This window comes from Dromiciops gliroides, chromosome 3, assembly GCF_019393635.1.
Source record: "Dromiciops gliroides isolate mDroGli1 chromosome 3, mDroGli1.pri, whole genome shotgun sequence".
Lineage (NCBI taxonomy): Eukaryota > Metazoa > Chordata > Mammalia > Microbiotheria > Microbiotheriidae > Dromiciops > Dromiciops gliroides.
In genome coordinates this window covers 485,569,314-485,593,220 of record NC_057863.1, presented here as the reverse complement: position 1 = coordinate 485,593,220, position 23,907 = coordinate 485,569,314, and the positions used below count along the sequence as shown (strand labels likewise).

The following is a 23,907-nucleotide window of genomic DNA, read 5'->3' as shown; positions in this document are numbered from 1 at the left end:
CTTCAAAGTCCTTTTTGAGCACTTCCATGGCCTGAGACCAATTCATGTTTTTCTGGGAAGCTTTGAATGTAGGAGCTTTGACTTTGTTATCTTCTTGTAAGGGTGTATTTTGATCTTCCTTATCACCAAAGAAACTTTCAATGGTCCACATCTTTTTTCTGTCTGATCATTTTGCTAGCCTATATCTTGATTTTTAACTCCTTCTTAAAGGGGGCCCTGCCCGAGGACAAACTGTCCCAAGCTTCAGGGGTTTCATGGTAGTATGATTTAAAGAGAGGCAGCTTCTTTTCTCCCCTGGCCTGTGCTCTGGACTGTAAAGAGCTCCATGCTTGCTTGTTCTTTAACCTAGAAATGGAATTCTGTCTCACTATGGTTGCTAGCTTTGGGCATGCCTGTGCCCCTCCCCCACCTGGGCCTGCCACTCAAGACTGCTTCCTGGTTACCAACATGTGCAAGACAATCAAATTCCATCTCAGTGCCAGCAATTACCCTAGTAATCTCCCCCTGGCCAGCTGCTCTGCCCTCTCACCAGACTGTGACCTGAGTTTCAGAAGTAGCCACAGCTGCAGCCAATTCAGCAACTCTGGAGGTCTCTTTCTCTGGTGCCACCTGCCTGGGGCTGGATCTGTGTTGGTGGGGCCTGGGTGTGGGCTCTACTCCCACCCTAATACAACAGACCTTTCTTGCTGAACTTCTAAGCTGTCTTTGGCTGGAAAATTATTTCACCCCATCCTTTTATGGGTTCTCATGCTCCAGGAATTCTTATGGCATTATTTGGAGATTTTGTTGTAGTGATTTGTGTGGGGAGCTCCAAGAGGTTGCTACCTTTCCTCTGCCATCTTGGTTCCTGGAAGTCTCCTCAAGGCACTTTTTGACTGAAGAAATCAAAGTTATATATAATCACATGAAAATGCTTTAAATCATTATTAATTAGAGAAATTCAAATTAAAACAATTTTGAGATATCACACACCTAACAGACTGGCTAAAATGATACAAGGGGGGAATGACAAATGTTAGAGGGGATGTGGAAAAATTGGGATACTAATACACTGTTGGTGGAATTGTAAATAGATCTAACCATTTTTGAGAGAAATCTGAAATTATGCTCAAAGAGTTATAAGGCTGTGTATATCTTTTGACCCAGCAATATCCTTCTTAGGTCTGTTTCCAGGGCAATTAGAGGAAAGGGAAAGAATGTATATATTCTAAAATATTTATAGCAGCTCTCTTTACAGTAGCAAAGAACTGGAAATGGAGGGGATAACCACAAATTGAGGAATGGCTAAATAAGTTGTGGTATGTGGTGGTGATGGCATAAGATTGTGCTATAAGAAATAATGAGCAAGTTGATTTTTAAAAACATGGAGAGACTTGCATGATAATAATGAAGAGTAAAATGAAAAGAAACAAGAGAATATTGTATATAGTAACAACCATATTGTTTTAAGAATAATAGTGAATGATGAAACTATTCTTACTATTATAAATACTCATAAACTACAAAGGACCTATTAAAGAAGATACTATCCACCTACAGAAAAAAGAACTGATAAATAGAAGATTGCATAGCATAGTTTTACATATGTGTCTGTTTCAAGGGAAGGAGACAGTTTGAAACTCAAAATGTAATAAAAATTAAATTTAAAAAGTCTTAATACCTGATAAACACAATGACTGACCACAATACAAAAAAAAAAACAAAACTCATGATGAAACATTCTCTCTACTTCCAGATAAGGAGGTGATGGAGTCAGAGTACAGACTGAAGCATATTTTGTTTTCTTTGTTTTCTTTCTTTCTTTCTTTTTTTGGACATGACTAATGCAGGAATTTGTTTTGCATGACTATAAATATTTGCAATGGGTTTTATTTATCTTGCCTTCTCAATGGGCAGAGAAAGGGGAAGAAGGAGGGAGAAAATTCAGAACTGAATATAAAATAAAATTGAAGTAAAAAATCCATTGGATTGGTAGTCAAAACACCAAGAACTTGAATCTTAGTTCTGCTGCTTACTATTAGGGTGTCTAACCTCCTTGAATCTCCCATTCTTCATCTATGATATGAGGATTATAATACCTGCTCTGCTCAAAGGATTGTTAAAGAGGACAAAATGATAAAAATCTGTGCTAAAATTCTTTGTTCTTCATGTTTGTAATAAATCTGGAGCTGGAAAGAACCTCATAGGCCATCCAGTCTGGTCCGTCCATTTTACAGATGAGGAAACTTGAGGCCCAGAGAGGTTAGTCAACTTATCCAGGATCATGACCAAGGAACTAATATTTCTAGCTAGAGATTTCTGTGTAGAATCTCTAGAAACTGTTCCTCATCCCCTCCTAAGCACTGGAGGCAAAATTGTACCTTTCATATGCTAAGTTCTAAGTCAGATTAAACCATTATCAGCATGGAGGTGGCAGGAGAGGAGAAGCCTCTTAATTTAGTTACGTAACCCATTATTTCTCTTTTCTCTGAAGCCTGTTATTCTGGATGGTGCCAGAAGGGGGAGTAAGACATCATTAAACATTCTGATACCTGGAGCCTCTTAACAGACCTAGAGACTTGAATTCAATTAAAGTAGCATGGTACCCTTTTAATATCCTTTCTTATCTCAGGCTTCAATTCCCTCTTAATGATACTTATCCTACCCTTTCTAGTTTAAAGATAGTTATCATTTATGAAGACAAAAACATCACTGGTTAAGTCCAAAAATAATTATAACCTCCATTTACAAATATATAAAATACTTCATGAGTGGTGCTGCCTCAGATTCTTGAAAATAACTTCAGAATAATTTGAAAAATTTCCTTCGGGGTAGCTAGTTGGCGCAGTGGATAAAGCACAGGCCCTGGATGCAGGAGGACCTGAGTTCAAATCTGGGCTCAGACACTTAACACTTACTAGCTGTGTGACCCTGAGCAAGTTACTTAACCCCAATTGCCTTACAAAAAAAATTCCTTCATATTAATACATAATCATAAAGTACTGGGTAAAATTGGGAGAGGACCAGAAGGGAACAGACTTTTCCCCTTGTTCCTTTAGATGACCAGGTTAGAATCTAGGATAGCTCTCTTCTTACTCATTATCCATTGTCACTTCAGGCACAAGCTTAAAATTGACATTCCAGAAGGTAAAATCTTCCAAATAGTAATGCTTCTGCTGTTGCTGCTGTTGCTGCTGTTGCTGCTATTGCTGCTGTTGCTGCTCCTGTTGCTGCTGCTGCTACTGCTACTGCTATGACTACTACTACTACTACTAATAATAATAACAACAACAACAACAATAACAATAGACTTTAAGGTTTACAACACACTTTAAAAACTATCTCGTTTTATACACAACAACACTGGGAGGTATTATTACCCTATTCTACAGATAAGGAAACTGAAACTGACAGTGTTTAAGTAATTTACCCAGAGTCACCTAGCTAAAAAGTGTCTAAGATCAAATTTGAACTCAGTTCTTTCTGACTTCAGACCTAGCACCCTCTCCACTGTGCCTCTCCAATCTCTAATAATACTAAATAGAAGGAAGTATCTTTTTTTTTCTCTTGCAAGACATGACAAACTGGAAAAAAAATAAATTGCTAATACATTAGTATTTTCATCAAGGATTCAAACTGAACCATATTTTGTCTTTCTATTTAGAAATTATAATTACCCAAAAAGGCTTGGACCTTAGCAAAATCAGTGTACACTGAATGGCCAGTGAGGACAATTAAATTTCAAATATTTTGGAATTGGCTGTCGAATCTGGCTTCTGTAAATGCTCAAAATGTCATTGCATCTGTGTATTTACTAATTAAATATTGTAATATATTCTTCAGGTCCCAAAATGGTAGAAGTCCACAGTCAACAATTCCAGATCAACTCCAAAGATGGCCGGCCTCTGTTTACAGTTGATGAAAAGGAAGTTGTGGTTGGTACAGATAAACTTCGAGTAACAGGTTTGTGATATTTGCGGGGTGGGGGGGTGGAAACTATAGGGCATTCCACTGAACCTTGCATGTTGTTTGCAAAAGCAAGTCACACTTCTACCCACTTACTGTGTTTAAGGCAGATGAGAAAAATCTCAGTGATTAGTTTTAATATTGGTGTTTCTTTTTCTTCTTCTTCATAACTGGAATTACCTCTAAATTTTTTGAAGGTTCTGTTTAAACTCTTTTTTGGGGGGTCAGGGCAATGAGGGTTAAGTGACTTGCCCAGTTCACACAGCTAGTAAGTGTCAAGTGTCTGAGGTTGGATTTGAACTCAGGTCCTCCTGAATCCAGGGTCAGTGATCCCCAGACGATCATGACAAAAATTTCCAAATAATGCCATAAAACAATTCCTGGAGCAACAGAACCCACAAAAGGATGGAGTGAGATTATTTTCCAGCTAACAACAGCTTAGTAGGTCAGCAGGAAAAGTCTGTTGTACCAGGGTGGGAGTGGAACCCAGAACTGGGCCCCACCAATACAGATCCAGCCCCAGGCCATGCCAGATAGAGACCTCCCGGAGACTCTGAATCTGCTATAGCCTCAGCTACTTCTGGAACTCAGCTCACAGTCTGGTGAGAGGGTCAAGCAGTTGGCCAGGGGAGATGAGAGAGGTCTGCGCTAGCATTGAGGTGGAATTCTGTGGTTTTGCCCATGCTCAGAACCAGGAAGAATTCTTGAGTGGCAGCCCAGGTAGGGGAGGGGTGTAGGCATGGCCAAAGTTAGTAGCCATAGTGAAACAGAATTCTGTTTCTAGGTTAAAGAGCAAATAAGATCTAGTAGCTTCTACATTTAAGGACTGGAGGACATTAAATACAATATTCTGGAGGGAAAGGCATTGGGATTACAAACCAAGAATCACCTACCCAGCAAAACTGAGTATAATCTTTCAAGGGAAAAATGTGACTTCAATGAAAAAGAGGACTTTCAGGCATTCATGACGAAAACACCTGCATTGAATAGAAAATTTGACTTTCGCATACAAAGGTAAACGGAAAAAAGAAATCATGAGGAATGTTAAAAGGTTAAACTGTCTACATTCCTACATGGGAAGATCATACTTCTAACTCATAAGAACTTTCTCAGTATTAGGGCCCCTGAAAGGAATAAATCTGGAAAGAGGGCACAGGTGGGAATTGAATATGAAGGGATGATATTTGTAAAGCATTTATTTTTTGTTTATACTTTTTTTGTGGAGCAGTCAGGGTGGGAAGGGGGCGGGGCGCCATGCCTAGGGTCACACAGTTGAGCAGTGTCTTATGTCTGAGGCCAGATTTGGGCTTGGGTCCTCCTGGGTCCAAGGTGGGTGCTTTGTCCGCTGTGTCACCTATGATGACATCTTTTTTTGGGGGGGGGGGGGCGGTGTAGGGAAATGATGGTTAAGTAACTTGCCCAAGGTCACAAAGCTAGTAAGTATCAAGTATGAGGCCTGATTTGAACTCAGGTCCTCCTGAATCAAGGGTCGGCACTTTATCCACTGTGCCACCTAGCTGCCTCGATGACATCTTTAAAATAAAATTAAGGGGTGAGAGGATTACACTGAGAGAATGGGAAAGGGGGGGGCAGCTCAGCGGTGCAGTGGATAGAGCACCAGCCCTGGATTCAGGAGGACCTGAGTTCAAATCTGGCCTCAGACACTTAGCTGTGTGACCCTGGGCAAGTCACTTAACCCCAATTGCCCCCACAAAAGAAAGAGAAAGAGAGAGAGAATGGGAAAGGGAGAAGTGGAATGGGGTAAAATTTCTCACATAAAAGAAGCAAGAAAAAGCTTATGGAGTGTAGCGGAAGATGGGGGAGGAGCAAGGGAGTGAATGAGCATTACTCTCATCAGAATTGGCTCAAAGAGGGAATAACATTCACACTCAAGTGGGTATAGTAATATATCTTGAGTTTTGGGAAGTGGGAGGGGAAGGGAAAGGGGGGAAGGGGGGAAGGGTGAAGGAAGGGAGGGAAGATGGAGGAAGGGCAGTCAGAAGCATAACAGTTTTGAGGAGAGATAGGGTAAAAGAAGATAAAAAATAGAGTAAATATCATGGGGAGCAAATAAGATGGATGGAAACAGCAATAATAACTGAGGAAAAATTTGAAGCAGAGGCAAGAACAATTTAAGATGAGGATGATGGTGGTGATGGTGGTGGTGGTGGTTGTGGTACTTACTTTGCTGGGCTATTGTGAAGAAAATTCTTTTTCAAGTATAAGGTACTATATAAATGTTAGCTATTATTGTTGTTACAGTAATCAACCTCATGGGTGTATTGTAAGGAAATCTCTCTTTAAAGTACTATATAAATGTAGTTTACTATAAAAAATAAAATTATGAGCAGGATGCTTTCAGAAAAAACAAACAAACAAAAATTAAGTTGATTAGCCAGACAAATTAGAAACAGGAAAAGGCATCAATGAATTTTTTATTTTAAAAAATTATTTATTTTATTCTGAAATTAAGATAAACATTTCCAGAACATAATAGAATAGAAAAAGGATGATTGTACATAAAATTGCAAATATATACAACTTGCTATTCCTTTTAAATATAATAGTTATCTTGTAACTTTTCCCTTTTTTCTTCTCTCCTCTCACCCACTCTAGAGACAAATATGTATATATTTTTATGTATGTATATAAATATATATGTAAAACTATTCTATTCATACTTGTCTTTATCAGTAAGATAGCAGGATTTCAGAATGGGATACAGATTAGCAGAGCAATGTTAAAATGACTAAATTTGAAATGTACAAAAAAAAACCAAAGAAGTACAAGTTTTATGTCATGTAGATTTACAATTTCATATGCAGTCTTCTTTTTCTGTTATATGTATAGGAAAATGTTGGTGTTTATTGATGTCTGCCAAAATCATAAAAATAAAATAAAATAATTTTTTTTTTCTTAGAGTAGAATAGTCTGTCTGAGGAAGTAATGGGTTCCTCTCAGGGAAGTGCTGATAAATATTTAACAACCAGCTCTCCAGGAAAAAAAAAAGTACACACAACACACTTTTCAATTTAATCTAAATTGTTAACATATTCACCATCACTTTCTGAAGTCTAGACAATCAACAAAACAATAAATCAAGCTCTGATTTTCTGAGGTGTAAATGCTCACACTGGAAATTTAACAACTAGCTTTCCAGAGCTGGTTCAAGCTGACTCCAGAACACACCTGGTTACCCTTCAGGTATATGAATAGTAGATTCTTTTAAAGGTATATATTGGACTGGGTCACCACTGAAGTCCCATCTAAGTCTAAGAATCCCTGCACCACTGCCCCAGCACTTTTCTATACCTTTCTCTTATTCAATAGAAATATTTTCCTTAAAGGAAGCATATATATATATATATGTGTGTGTGTGTGTGTGTGTGTGTGTACATATATACATGCATATACATACACACATGTAAAAATGTACATCTACATCTACATCTAATCAATGCAGACATGAGAAGGAAGTAATGGGAGACTTTTTTCCTTTATGTCCTGTAAAAGCAGTTATTTCCTAACATAGAGTAGAGGCTTGAGTCCATAAGAAATTTTCAAACAGACATTTTCCAAATTAAAAATAATTGCCTTATTTTTTGAAGGTAGGCCCTATAGGAGTAGTATCCCTCTTTTATTATTAGAATAAATAACTCTTTACAGAAGGAGCAATTGGGCAGGAACCACTCCATCTAAGGATTTACTGGGATTACAAGAGATTATTGTACCTTTCCTCCATGTTTCTTGCCCATTACCCACACACTGAAGTGTCTGTCTCTGTCTCAGCAGGAACAACAGACCTGGCAAAGATATTACCAGATAAATGGAGAAAAGAGAAAAGAAGGTGTAAGGTGTCCACTTAGCCATATGGCACTTGAGAAGGAAAACTGGTGCTTTTTCCTTACCCATCCTTTTCCATGAGCCATAGGTTTAGAGAAACTGGCAAAGAACAGAGGAAACTCTCACCCTCTCTTGCCCTGGCTCTTGCCCTCGCTGTCCTGCTCGCTCTCTCTCTCTCTCTCTCTCTCTCTCTCTCTCTCTCTCTCTCTCTCTCTCTCTCTCTCTCTCTCTCTCTCTCTGTGTGTGTGTGTGTGTGTGTGTGTCTCTCTCTCTCTCTCTCCTCCCCCCTCTTCACAATCATTTCATGAAAGGAAGCAAGATGTCATGATAGTCCATTTGAATTCTACCTTTCCTTTTGCTAACATGCATTTTGATTCAACAAATATTTATTAAGCACCTAGTATGTGCTAGACAATGAGGAGAGATCCTATCCTAGTATGAAAGAGGGAACCTAAAAACTAACATCACAGTACATTTTGTAAATCTGGAAATTTTCTCCAATTTAGCAGAAAATATCATGAAAATCAGCATTGAATTGCACTTACAAGATTATAAAGTAATTTGTATTTTATTATCACTTTGTCATTTTTCAATCATATCTTATTCTTCAAGATCCCATTTAGGGTTTTCTTGGAGGAGATGTTGGATGGTTTGCCATTTCCTTCTCCAGCTCATTTTATAGATGAAGAAACTGAGACAAACAGGGGTGAGTGACTTGCCCAGGGTCACACAGCTATTAAGTATCTGAGGCCTGTCTGAGGCATGATTTGCACCACCTAGCTGCCCAATATCAATTTATAACAAATGGTCAATCTGAAAGAGATTGAAGTTGTATAACATCCTGCAACAGGTAAACCCTACTTAGGTACAATCTAAAATTTTTAATAGGAACACAAAACTAGAAGCTAATGCCAATTCTGCCATTTAAGTAATAGACAATCAAGTTATGTATGGATTAACTTTCTATTAGTCTTACTCTGTTACCTTATGACATAGAAGTCATTCTGAGTTCTTAAAGGCTAGGCAAATGATCACAAGGTCTGGAAGTTCTTTCAAGCTGGAAAGGCTTTGAATTGATTAGTTCTGCTTAATATTGATCATCAGTTGTCATTGTCCCATCAAACTGAAGAAAATATGCCATCCTTTCTTTGATCCTCTTTTTTTCTCCTTTTTGTTGTCTTTAACTTCCTTTGCCAGCCTCAGCTCATTCTAATCTTTAGCATCCCTCACACTATTATTACAGGATCATAACAGGTTATTATATTCATCATCTGTAACTTGGCCTTGCTTCTACCTTCTGTGCATTGCTTTTTTAAAAATGCAGTTTGGTTGGTAAGTTCCTATTGCATTCACATTGGTGTCTTCAGATAAAAATCTTTTTCCCTCATCACTGGACTTTTGTGTCTTCAGAATTTTAGTCTTGAGTATCTCCCAACCCCTCTGGGTTGAATTTCCATGTTGTATTTTCTCTATGGAACCCTATCTTTTCTCTAAATTCTTTGAAATTTGCTTGTGCTACATCTCTGGAGCATGACAGACATGCTTGGATTTTCTCTCCTCTGTATAACTATAGGAAAGAGTGATTACTTCCCTCCAAGATTACCATCATTTCTATTCCAGCAACCAGTTTCTATCTATTAGCCATGATCAGATTAAGAATAGAATTTCCCCTTGATGGTTCCTCTATTTTGAAGAATAAAATTAGCGCTAAACCAAGTGATGAAATTATTAACTCCTCTTTGTCTGGATGATTGAAGTTCTCTATCTTTATTATATCATGCTTCTGTGCCAGACTAGTTATCTGTTTTCCAAAATTCTATTTCCTTTTCCTACCTAGGAGGTATGCAGTATAATCCATTGACAAAATCACTTGTTTCAACCTTCTTTCACTGTCTGACATGGGTCCCCTTCACCCTTATCTTTGATTCCTGGATTTTTTCACATAAGTGTGCATTCTTAATACATATACTACCATACTCCATGGTAGCTAGGTGGCACAGTGGATAAAGTTCTAGGCCTAGAGGAAGGAAGACTCATCTTCATGAGTTCAAATCTGGCCTCAGACAGCTGTGACTAGCTGTGACCCTGGGCAAGTCACTTAACCCTGTTTTCCTCAGTTTACTCATCTATAAAATGGTTGGAATAAGGAAACAGGAAACCACTCCGGTATCTTTACCAAGAAAACCCTAAATGGGGCTCTCTGAGTTGGATGCAACTGAAATGACTGAATAACAACAACAAAACCACACTCCCTACCCCCATTTACTTATCTCTTTTTATTTTTAATAGCATGTAAACATTCAGAATTGCTAGGAACACTTTTCAGGTTTCTTGAGGATGTGTCATTTATGAACCACAAGAAGTAGGTAATTATCCTCCATTTTGAAAAGTCTTGGGAGGTTCTCTGTTAGGTCTTAGAGACATGTTATGGACAATAGACTTTTTGTTATCAAATTGGCAAATAGCTGCCCCAGCACTTCTATACAGGGAATATTTCTACTATGAATTACTTATCTTATATTCTTCATGTATCTCTTACTAGATGACTGCTCATTTAATAGATTCTGTAATTCTACAATATTATTCTTAGATGGGCATGTAGCTTCTTCAAATTTTATACCTGTTGTTTTCTTTTCCTGTCCCCTCTGTATAATATTCTTCCATTCTCCATTATTTTACTAAGGGTCACGCTTCCTCTCCCCCACCTCAGATTTCCTGTTTCCCCTATTGAAGCCTCACTTCAGGTTTGTTTTTTTTTACAACCTTTCCTTCTCTCTAACAAGCTAGAGTGTGAATAGGCACTCTCAAGTCCTTTTGCTTTCTATTATAGAGGGAAATCAGCCTCTTACCTAGAATATAGATAACAGTCACTCCACTGTATCAGAAAGACAAGCACCACACACGCAATGCAAAGAACTGCACAGTTTCCCCTAGTCTCTACAATGGTCGAGATTTTCAGTCTTATTTCTGAAAAATGTTTATAGATGTGTAACCTTTGGCTCACAGGAACTTTTGCATATTTCTTTCTTCATTGGTGGAAATTGATTACTTGGTGCTTTGAGTCTCCTCATGGGTCAATGTTGGTCAGAGCTAGGGATGAGAGAGATCCTGGTCTCCTAGCTTCTGGCTTCAAGAGAAAAGTGATGGGGGCAGCTAGGTAGAGGGGGCAGCTAGGTGGCACAGTGGATAAAGCACCAGCCCTGGATTCAGGAGTTCCTGAGTTCAAATCTGGTCTTAGACACTTGACACTTACTGGCCATGTGACCCTGGGCAAGTCACTTAACCTCCATTGCCCTGCAAACAAACAAACAAAAAAAAGAGAGAGAGAGAGAGAGAAGAGATGCTATTCCAAACTTTCATCAGGTCCCTGACAAGAGGGAGATAAAGACTCTGGGAAGAAACTAACAAAAAGAGGAACCAGCACTTCAATCATGTAAGTTTCTTCCAAGACTTTTTTATTTGAAAATAAGGTTTATACCTCAATCCTAACATTTGGTTAAAGTTTCTTAGTTTTCTTACCTCTTGTTAAAAAATGAGAACTGATTCAATCTGATACCCTGGTAGTTTAGTATTAATAGAAAAATAAAATGAGTCACTCGTAGGTCATTTAACAGTTAACAAAAAGAGGTGACTTAGTCATAGGACAGAAGGAATACTGCAGATAAAAGTTCAGATAAAAGTGCCCTCCATTCTCCAATATAGAAATAAATCTGGACAAGATGTGATGTCTTAAACATCTACTAAATCTAAAGAGTCTCTTATGCCCTTAAGTGCAGAAAGCTACAACACTATGACTTGAATCTTTATTCCCCTAGGCCAATCAAGTCTATGGGCTATATTCCTTTCCTTTGAGGTGGGAGAAAAGGTAGCTTAACCAACACAGTGAGGTTGGGAGAGGAAGAGCTTTGGCAGATAATCATCTTATCATACTTCTTAACCTGACAATCCAACTCAACTTCCTTTCCATTGTTTCAACAACTAAGTCACAGATAGACCCACTTTTTTCAGCCATAAGTCAATCACCTGATTTTTAAAAATTATTTAATTTTATTTTTAAAATTTTTTTGAATTACATGTAAAGATATTTTTGATTTCTAAATTTTTCTCCCACCCTCTCTTCCCTCCTCCATTCCAAAGCCAGCAAACAATCTGTTATAGGTTATGCATTGCAATCATGTTAAACATTTTCCCACATTAATCATGTTGTAAGAGAAGAATCAAGACAAAAGGGAAAAATGCAAGAAAGAATGAACAACAACAAAAGTGAAAATAGCATGCTTCAATCTGCATTCAGATTCTATAGTTCTTTTTATGAATGTGGAGAGCATTTTCCACCATGTGTCTTTTGCCATTGTCTTGGATCATTGTTTTGTTGAAAAGAGTTAAGTCTATCACAGTTGATCATCACACAATGTTGTTGATACTGTATACAATGTTCTCTTGGTTCTGCTCATGTCACTCAGCATCAATTCATGTAAGTCTTCCCAGGTTTTTCTGAAATCCATCTGCTTATCATTTCTTACAGTGCAATAGTATTCCATTGCATTCATATACCACAACTTGTTTAACCATCCCCCAATTGATGGGTGTCCCCTCACTTTCCAATTCTTTGCTACCCCAATCACCTGACATTTTACCAATTTTCCCCATTCACCAATCTACTCTATAAATTTGCTTGACTTTCTAATTGTACCACTTACCTTTTCTTATTTGCCTTGCCTTAGCCATCATCATTTCCTCCTTCTTGAGTCTATACCATCAAGTTATTGTTGTTTGTCCTCCCTTTCTCAAAAAGGACCATGACATCAGGGTGATGCCATGACTTGCACTGAATTGGATTTAAGTGAGAGAGGGCTGTGCAAGGTCACCAACTTCACTCTCTCTTCCAGAGCCATTTGGATCCAGCGGCAAGATATCTATAAAGACAACTAGAAGTGGTCTCAGACACTTACGAGCTCTGTGACCCTGGGCAAGTCACTTAACCCCAATTGCCTTAAACATCTGGGGCCATCTCCTGATATCCAATTTAGTGCAAGTGACTCTGATCTCATGGTCTTCTTCAGAAGGAAAGACAAAGAACAATACCATCAAATTCTACTCAGTAATCCTCCTTAATCCTCCATAGTCCTTTTATGGTCTCTCTCATTTTCTTTGATCCTGCTTATCTTGTCTCTCAGAATATAATCCAGTTTCTGGGTCTAGAAATTGTTCTTCAATTTCTTTTTTCAATTTCTCTTGAATTTTTCCAAATTTATCTTACCCAAAATTCAACCTCTAACCAAATTCATTAGTCTAAGTCCTTCCAAATCTCCTATCTAATAACTTTATTCTTATTAATTCAGTTCATGATTTTATTCTCCCACTCATCCTATGACCTTCTACCATAGAAGCCAGAAATAGAATCCCATGTCTATGCAGCTGTCTCATAAGCAAATTAAATATGGAGCAAAACTCAACTCTTCTCCAGGCTAAATATTTCCAATGACTTCAATTTGACATAGATTCCAGAACCTTCACCTTCCAGGTTGCCCTTTTACGCTTGTTTTCTGTTGTTGTTGGGTTTTTTTTTTTCAATATCCTAAAGAGCCAAGCAAACTCATTAAGAATTCATTGAGGGGCATCTAGGTGGCACAGTGTATAGAGCACTGGCCCTGGAGTCAGGAGGACCTGAGTTCAAATCTGGCCTCAGACACTTAACACTTACTAGCTGTGTGATCCTAGGCAAGTCACTTAACCCCAATTGCCACACACACACTAAAAAAAGAATTCATTGAAACACATTGTCTAGTAATGAAGCATGTCAGTGCCTAGGAGAAAAAAAAACAAAAACATGTAGCTGACAGGCTTAGGTTATAGTTATGAGGAATAGACTTGCTTTGTTTAAACAAACTTTAACCCAACCACAATATTAAAAAGAAAAGTTGCAAACTATGTCAAACTCTTTGGTAAGGGACTATAAATGTTAATCAGGGTACAGATTCCATATGGGTTCACTGTGGAAAGCACTGGTAGCTATAGTGACCTTTCAGGTCAGGGGAACATAAGTTTGTAATTGAGGGGATTGCTTCTAGATCTGGAAAGGGAGAACCACAGAAACCATCTAGCCTAACCTCTTATTTTAGAGATGAGGAAATTGAAGCCTGGGGAGCTAGGTGCTGTAGTGGATAGAGTGTTGCACCTGCACTCAGGAAGACCTAAGTTTAAATCTGGCCTTAGACACTTGCTACCTAAGTTACTTAACCTGCCAGCCTCAGTTTCTTCATCTGTAAAATGAAGATAATAACAGCATCAGGCTTGTTTTGAGGATCAAATGAGATAATATTTGTAAAACACTCTACAAACCTTAAAGTGCCATCAAAGTATTAGCTATTATTATCATTATTGTTATAAAGGATGGTAAGTTAATTGTCCAAGATCACAGAGTTAATAATTGTTAGAGATGAGATTTGAACCCAGGCCCTCCAATTCCAGAGCCAGTATTCTTTCTGCTGCACCATTCTGCTCCACAGATGAATGATCACTACTAAGAACATCATCTTCAAAAACAAAAAGACAGAATTGCATCCAGACTTATGAAGTATTTTATCCATAAAAACACGGGCATGAATGGCAGGAAGAGAAATGGTAGTCTATAAGTTCTACTTTTCCCTATACATCTAAAATCTAATGATTTACAAATGGCCATTTTCCACATCTGGAGTTCTTAGTTGGAATCTTGCTTTAGAATAACTTATAATTCAGATTTCTCTTAGAGGGTTTGCTTGGCTTTGCAACTTAAACAGCTTACCAAGAAGAAAATACCTTTCAGGAAGCCATATTTCACAACAGCATGTGTTGCCTGTGGCTCTATGAGCCCATATTGTTTACATATCAATAAACAGTCCCAAATTATTTCCCAGCTTCATTAAACCTGCCTTTATATTTACATTTGTTTTTTCCCTCTGAAATACACTCATTATTAAATATGTTGTCTTATTTAATTTATACTAGAGTTTAATTTAGGTTAACAAGCAAAAAAATACCCCAGAAGCTTAATCTTAAGAATATGCGAAGACCTCAAACTGAAAGAATGTTTAAATCATCCAGAATAACAACTAGAAGAAACTAAACTAAAGTAATGATGTCAGGAATTGCCTCTCATAGGTCTAAGTATTATTCTAAATAACAAAGATAAAGCTATAGCAGTTAACTCGGGAAGTTATGGCCTTTCAAAAGCATAAACTCTCTGTTGATTTAAAGTTTGATTATGTGACAAACATTAGAGCTTCTGCCAAAAGCCTTCCCAGAGACCAGTAAATCCTCTGTGAGCTGTACAAGCACGAAACCTACAGAAATGTTCTTGAATTTATGAAACCTAAACCAAAGTAACTTTTGAGTGCTTTACACTTCTAGATATTTTGTAATAAATTGCACAAATTCTTCAGTGTTCCCTTAAATAATCTACTGCTGAAGGGAAGTTGTTTTCTTTCACCAAAGACTGATTTCTATCTTTATAAGGCTAATAGTGTGATATCTGACAAATGCTGTGTATATTATATATAGTATCATCATTTTCGTCAAATGTTTTTGAGTAGTTAACATTCATGTCATTGCATAAGGTGTTAAGAGAGATTGGCATAAAGCCATAGCCTGTTACAAAGCACCTAGAGCAAATAAGAAATAAGTATTAAATTAGTTAAACTCAGGTCCACTGCTTTGAAGGTGTTTATAATGGGTAAGCTCAGAATGTGAACAAGATTCAAAATCTGATATGAAAAGAATAAGATTTCCATAATTCTTGAAGGAGCTTTAGATATATGAAGAAAGTACAGCATGACATTGTTTAAAAGTTATTCTTTAAAGGAGCAGCTAGATGGCACAGTGGATAGAGCAGGGACCCTGGATTCAGGAGGACTTGAGTTCAAATCCAGCCTCAGACACTTAACACTTACTAGCTGTGTGACCCTGGGTGAGTCACTTAACCCCAATTGTCTCACACCAAAAAATTTTAAAAAATAAAATAAAAAAGTTATTTTTTAGAAGGAACAAACTATACTGAATATAGAAAGCCAGCTTCAAAGCTCAGAAGATCTGTGTTCAAGTCTCAAAACTGACAAATTTGTTGTTTAGTCATTTTTTCAGTCATGTCTAATTCTTCATGATCTCTTTTGAGGGGGTTTCCTTGACAGAGATACTGGAATAGTTTGCTATTTCCTTCTCCAGGCCATTTTACAGATGAGGAAACTTGTGGCAAACAGAGTTAAGTGACTTGCCCAGTGTCACATAGCTGGTAAGTGTCAGAAGCCATATTTGAACTCACATCTTCCTGACTCCAGGTCTGGTACTCTATCTGCTGTACCACCTGGTTGCCCTCTGACATATAACCGGCTACATAATCTTTGACAAATCACTTAACATCTCTGTGCCCTAGGCAGCTCTCTAAGACTATAAATTAAAGAGAAGGTGCCCATATCCATTGGAAGATGAAATTTCTTCACCTGGGAGTTCCCAGTACCAATGAAATTGCAAGTCTAGTCATTCTCTGTACTATATGTGCCTCAGTGAACACTAAAGATAAAAAAACAAAAACAAAAGGCTGTTATGTTCAAACTTGTTAAAATGTTCAGATAGGAGAACAATGTGACTCCTTTTATAAAGTCTTTGGTAAAAAGTGGCTAGCTTTAAAACAAACAAATAAACAAACAAAAAAACCAAACAGCCTGGGAATTAGTATCCTGGTTAAAGCATAACTTTTAGCTACTCCATGTAAAATAACTTTCCCATTGTAGCCAACTGGAAGAAGGATTTAAGTGAGTAACTAGTGATTTAGTTCCCAAGAGATAGTTGTATTGACTTGAAGATAGACATGGAATTTTTCACAGATTAAAAGTAACCTCTTGTAATATATACTTTCCCCTGGTTTTTCTCTTCCTTCTCTAGAAATGTGAAGATAAAATAATAGTGGATGTGAGGAAGAAAAGGTAGTTTAAGGTCTTCTCTGAGATCAGCAAAATAGCTCTCAAGAGAAAGTCAAGCTAATTAGAAAGTGTTGAACATGAGCTAAATAATATGTGAAACCCATGTCACCAGGGACTGGGAATCAAGGAAACAGCAGGAGGAAAAAGAAACTACAAAAATCTTGCTAGGAGGCCATGGACTAACCAAAAATATGGCAAGGTCTTAGATGTCCTGGAACATGATAAGGAAGAGTATGTTCAGAATTGCTTGAAACATAATGCAGAAGAGACAGTTAACTTCAAAGTAGTCAAATGCATCTAAGGTTCAATGCATAGAAAAGTGGTTCCTGGGGACCTGTATTTCCTTTAATACTGCTCTTCTTCAGTGTCACACTCCATCTTCCTTGAGGTTACCTCTCCCACCACTCACCATGTGTATAATTTTTTTTTGGTGGGGCAATGGGGGTTAAGTGACTTGCCCAAGGTCACACAGCTAGAAAGTGTCAAGTGTCTGAGGCCGGATTTGAACTCAGGTACTCCTGAATCCAGGGCCAGTGCTTTATTCACTGTGCCACCTAGCTGCCCCCTTTGCGTATCATTTTTGATGGATATATTATATTATATTTTCCTCACTTTATCAAATGGAGAAAGAAGGCAAATGAGCAAACATCCTATCACTTGGCTTTTATAGGTAAAGCATTATTGACTAAATCATGTGCTAAACTATTTGCAAGTATTTAGAAGGGTGAATACTTTTTAATTGATGGCTTGATGGATAAGAGGAGAAAACCAGGCTCTGTAGAATTGGCCCTTATAGCCTAATCCTATTAAATAAATAATTGTAAAAACAAAAGTTAAAAAAACTAAGATGATGCAACTAGTCCCATCACTTCCTGGCAAATAGAGAGAGAAGAAATGGAAGCAGTGTCAGATTTTATATTCTTGGGCTCAAATATCACTTCGGATAGTGATTGCAGCCATGGAATTAAAAGGTGCTTGCTCCTTGAAAAGATACCTGCAGCAAATTTAGACAGCATACTAAAAAGTAGAGACATCACCTTGCCAACAAAGATCCATAGAGTTGAACCATGGATTTTCCAGTAGTAATATATGACTGTGAGTGTTGGATTAGAAAGAAAGCTGAGCACCTTGGAATTGATGCTTTTGAATTGTGGTGTTGGAGAAGACTTTTGAGGGTACCTTTGACAGCAAGGAGATCAAATTAGTTGATACTTAAAGAAATTAACTCAGGCTACTCATTGGAAGGAGCAGCTAGGTAGCGTAATGGATAGAGTAAGTTGGCATCCTACTCTTAATAGCGTGACCCTGGGGAAGTCCCTTAACCCTGTTTTGCCTCAGTTTCCTCATCCGTAAAATGAACTAAAGAAGTAAATGGCAAACCATTCCAAGATCTGTGTATGAAAACCTCCAACTGGGGTCACAAAGAGTTGGATGCAACTGAACAACAACACTCATTGGAAGGACAAATACTGAAGCAGAAGTTTTAGTACTTTGGCTACATAATGAGAAGAGAGGCCTAATTGGAAAAGACCCTACTTTGGAAAAGATTAAAGTCAAGAGGAAAAGAGGCTGGAAGAGGATGAGATAGATAGTGTCAATGGAAGCAGCAGACATGAACTTGGACAGATTTCAGGAAATAGTGAAGCATAGAAGTACCTGGCATTCAGGGGGTCATGAAGAGTTGGACACAAATGAACAAATAAACAACAAAATCACAAGATCTTTTCAGCCCTGCAAAACAGTAGTGCTATTTTTTGAATTCCTGTTTTATATACACTATATGTACATATTTGTGGTATTATATAACCAATCTTATTATTATTATTATTATTGTAGTATACTATTTATCCTTTTCCCTTGTGTTTATCCCTGAAGTAAGATAGTCTCCTACATGGTTTCTACTTCTAGGCTCTCCACTCTCAAATGAGTCCTTTACATAACTGAATCATCTTTTAAAGATAGGTTTCCTACCACATTACTCTCCCTTTTGTAAAAACCTTCTGTGGCTCACTCTTGATTCTGGAATGAAATAAAACCCTATAACTTGGCATTTAAGGGACCTCCATAATGAAATCTATTTTTCCAATTTTATTGTACATCACTCCCCTTTATCCACACTATTTCCTCAGCCAAACCAAACTGCTAGCTATTCTTCAATCCCAACATACACATCTCCTGCCAGTGTCTCAGTGCTTATAATGCCTCCTTTCCCCAGCTCTGCCTCTGTATTCTTATCTTCCTTCAAGATCCAATTTTCCTGGTCTGTTCTTTGTTAGTACTCTTCATATCACCATTCATTTATTTATTTGTGTGCATGTTATATCCTCCAGTAGACTACCAGCTCCCTACAGGCAGGAACTATTTTGTTTTTGTCTTTGAATCATCAGTGTTCTAGCACCTTAAATTGAATTATTGTCTGGAAGGGAAAGTGCCACCTACATGCCAAACTTTTTACTTGATTGAAAGTACTGGCCAAGTGAACTGTTGAAAAGAATTGCTAATTTACCTACTGCGAGTCCCTCTGCACAACAACTATTCCTCAGTTCCTGACATGGATTTTAACTGATAAATTGCTATAAAGCTGATTGTCATTGATTTTTCTTTGATGAACTCTTTGTTATCAGTGAATTCAATCAGAGGTTGAGTTTAGGGAGCTAATCAGCCACACTATTTTTTTTTTAATGAACAGGAGATAGGGTTCTTATCTAGGTGAAATAAGCTTTATATTATAGGGAAATAAACATACAGATGTGCTTTATGATCATTATGTTATGTTGTGTCACATCATACTATGTTATGTTCAAAATAATGTTTGAAAGGTTGAGATGCAGAAAAAGACAAAGCTTTCTTAAAACCTAGGTTCAGAAAGAGGCAGGAGGAGGGCAAAGACAGGCATCAATATAATGGCCCATGAATCAGAGCATCCCCTGCCAAAACTGAGGCAGATGCATAGTCAACATAGTTAATGAATATTGAGTAAACCAGTTAGAGTAGAAAGCAAAATTGACGGCTTCATCTATCTACAAAATATGACTGGTAGACATTTTAAACTCCATGAAATTCTAAAGCTAAAATCGTTAGGAAGAGTAGTAGCTCACGGCTGCTGCCCCTCAACAGCTCCGATGCATTTTCCATTTCTCTTTCACTCTATTCTAATTCTATTTTGTTTCACTCCCCAAATGTTTTGGCCACCCTGTCCTGTCTGTTGCTGCATATCTATATCTACATCTATATCTATATCTCAATATCTATATCTATATCTATAAATATCAATCTATATCTATCTATAAACATATATATATTATTCTAATTGTACTGCACATGTATTCATTTTCTTAAATAGTGTTTATCATTGATCTTACCTGTGTTAGAAGGAAGAGGGAGGAAGGAAGGAAGGAAGGGAAGGTTGGTGGGAGGTAGGGTGGGTGGGTGGAAGGGAGAAAAGGAAGGGAGAACAGGAGGAAACTTTTATTAAGTGACTACTATGTTTCAAACACCATACTAAGCACTTTACAAATATTATTTAATTACATATTCACAACCCTGGAGGGTAGGTGCTATTATGATCCCTATTTCACATTTGAGGAAATTGAGGCAAAAAAAGGTTAAGTGACTTTTCCATTGTCATGCAGCTAGTAAATGTCTGGATTTGAACTAAGGATTTCCTCACTCCAGTCCCAAAACTCTTCCTACTATATACCTTGCTGCCTCTGGGGGGAGGAGGGAAAATGGTTCTAATAAAGTAAGAGATGTGCTACTAATAATGATAATGGTATTTGATTTCAAAGTACTTTCCATATCTCTTATCTCACATGTTCAAAACTACAACCTAGTGAGATAAAGTATTATGAGCCTAATTTTACAGAGGAGGCAGCTGAAGTTTGTAGAGTTTAAATGGCTTATGGTAACCCACCCAGTAAATGGCAGAGCTAAAATCTGAACCCAACATTGAATGCTCATATTTGTGTTTCCAGCACATCCCATTGATCATATAATCTTAAAAATTTGTCTGATGAATTTTAAGTTCTATCAGTTTTTACATGTATTTCTTATAATACCTTTCTTTTCTAACTAGTATACATTACACAGTATCTTAAATGTGTGGCTTACCTAATTAGATCAAAATCTAACTCCATTTGGTCCTCATTTATTTTTTCTATATCAATCATGCTTTTGATTATGTGCTATAAGACATTTCAAATAATATTTCCCATTTTCAACATTGAGCAGGTGTTAAAACTGATTGTATTTCCCAGTATCTGGGATGGGAAATATTTGAGTATGATACTCAAGCCTAACAAAAATTTAATTACCTTTGGAACTAATAATCATTATTATGAAATTATAAAAAATTCCAAAAGCATTTTAATCATGCTCAGCTATGATGCACCAACAGTCTTTGAGCAATTTTTACTTTAAGTGTGAATGGCAATTATGTATACAGGCTTGGACAACTTGGATATTTAGAGCTTTTGTGACCAAACACAATTGCAGGATTTATGTAACAATACATCTTCAGTCTTAAGACTTTCTCTCTATTTGCGAGTACAACATTAAAATAATCAAATGGTTCTATGATATACACTGTGTTATAATTAGATGCAAAGTAATTGACATGTATTTAGAAAATCAGTATGAAACCCTTTTCTCTGTAAAATATTGTGGGTAGCACTTTTACAATGATCTAAGGTATCATGGAAAAAAAAAAGCAACAGAACAGCTGGTGCTCCAATAAAAATTGTAATCTGCTTGAGCAATTGGAATACATTGTCTCTTTGGCTGGGTTTACCAAAGTAGTTTATTTCAGGACTAGGGTGGAAAGGACCAAATGAGTTAATTATTTTTATCTCAGCTACCATGTTATATGTTTATATAAAGGCAGTAAGATAAAATTGCGCAAAAATGCACAATAGATAAGCCTACTTTGTGGTAGATATCATGTTTAGGGAGTATAGCTTTGTAATTTAAGGGCTCATCCTAATTGTTTCACACTAGAGAAGTATTTGTGCCTGTAACAGTGCTGCATGAAATGTAATATGTTCAATAAATGTAATATGTTGGCAGTACTTAGATGAAAACTATACAGTATGAGTTTCAATCTGAATCAGAGAAGACATCTAAAAGTGTTCCATGGCCAAATATGTCCCACATCACCCAAATGTCTGGCACATCATCAAATGTGTATCAGACATATCCAACCAGATGCCCCAAAGACATCTCAAACTCATCAAATTCAAAACAGAACTTATTATCTTTCCCCTAAAACCCACACTTCTTCCAAATTCTGTATTACTGATGAAGGTACCACCATTCTCCTAAATTCACAATCTGGGTATTATTCTTAACTCCTCATCCTCCTTCACCCTGAGTAGCCAATCATTTGCTAAATCTTATATCTACAAAATATCTGTTGCAACAACCTCTTCTCTCCACTTGCACACCCAGCACCTTAGTTCAGCACCGTATTACTGCTTTCCTAGACTATTAGAATGGCCTCCTAATTGGTTTGCCTGCCTCAAACCTCCTCCCACTCGAATCTACCCACAGCTGCTAAAAGGGTTTTCCTTAAGTATAGATCTGACCATCCCACTCCCCTACTCAATACATTTCAGTAACTCCTCATTGCCTGTAGAACAAAGGATAAATGTATCTGCTTGACTTCAAAAGTCTTTCACAACCTGACCCCAGCCTACCTTTCCAGCCTGCCTACACATGACTGTCCTGCCCATACTCTACAATCGAACCAAAAAGGCCTACTTTCTATTCCTCACACACAAAACTCTTATCTCAGGGGTCCATGCTTTTTCACTGGTCTGTCAGTATCATGCTTCCACCTCAACTTCTTTTAGAATCCCTTACATCCTTAAAACTCACCTCAACACCATAGTGGATAGAGCTCAGGACTCATAATCAGGAAGACATGAGTTCAAATCGAACCTCTGATATGTCCCTTAGTTTTGTGACCCAAGGGAAGTCATTTAAACTCTATGCCATGGGACAGCTAGGTGATGCAGTGGATAAAGCACTGGCTCTGGATTCAGGAGTACCTGAGTTCAAATCCAGCCTCAGACACTTGACACTTACTAGCTGTGTGACCCTGGGCAAGTCATTTAACCCCCATTGCCCCACAAAAAAACCAAAACAAACAAAAAACACTCTATGCAATTTTCCTCATCTGTAAAATGGGGATAACAGTAACAACTGCCTCTAAGAGACATATGTGGACCAAGTGAGTTAACATATATGAAACATTTTGTAAACCTTAAAGTGGTATATACATGTGAATGAGTATTGGCACTATTATTATTATTATTATTATTATTATTATTATATGAAGCTTTTCTGGATCCTCTAACTGCCAATACCCTCCATCCCCATACTGCCTTATGCTTCATTCATCTTTTTCTATGTCTGTTTACATAGATGGTATCTGCCCCCAATTGAATGTAAGCTCCTTGAAAGCCAGGGCTTTTTCATTTGGGTCTTTATCACCCTGGTGTCCAGGGCATATTACCTGGCACATAGCAGGCTCTTAATAAATACTTCATTGATTGATCACTGAATCCAATAACCATTTTAATATAATGCAATGGATAATAAGTTGTGTTTGTGCTTTATAATAAGCATTATTATAATTATTTTATATATTATTATAGCATATATTATATTGTATTATATTACTACATTATATTATTAAAATAATTTTTTAATATAAGTAACATAATATGTGAGTAGAATAAGTAAAAGATAAAGAGCTGGTGTGAGAGGCAGAAAAAGAGGAATACCTGGGTTCAAATTCTACTACATGTGACCCCAGGAAGCTCACTTTACTTTTCAGTGTCAACGGCAACTCTGTGGCACCATAAATTGAAGTTGCTGATCTTCATTGTTAGAGATTTTCCCATGAGCAATCTCTATGCCCCTGGGGGAAAAATTACTCAACACATAACCAGATATTTTAGACTATGCATATAGTTTCACAGACTTAATTTAAGAGACATCTTTTGATGTTTTTCAATAAATTTTCAGTTCTTTATTGCTTTGGAACAAAAATAACTTAATATACAATTTTATAAATAAGATGCAGTAAACATCCAAAGTATGTCTGATGGATATGGATATTTGGAGCTATATATTCAGCTTCTTTATGTAGTATATGGGC

The 23,907-nt window shown here is 37.3% G+C and overlaps 1 protein-coding gene across 4 annotated transcripts in view; it reads left to right on the top strand.

The window, feature by feature from the left end:
• The window catches only part of SGCG (sarcoglycan gamma), a 331,776-nt gene that overhangs the window by 234,909 nt on the left and 72,960 nt on the right, over positions 1–23,907 (top strand). For all 4 annotated transcript variants that reach the window (XM_043991638.1, XM_043991637.1, XM_043991639.1 and 1 more), the window contains exon 5: positions 3,823–3,942. In XM_043991638.1, coding sequence (XP_043847573.1) covers positions 3,823–3,942 — 120 coding nt within the window. The remainder of the gene's footprint in view (positions 1–3,822; positions 3,943–23,907) is intronic.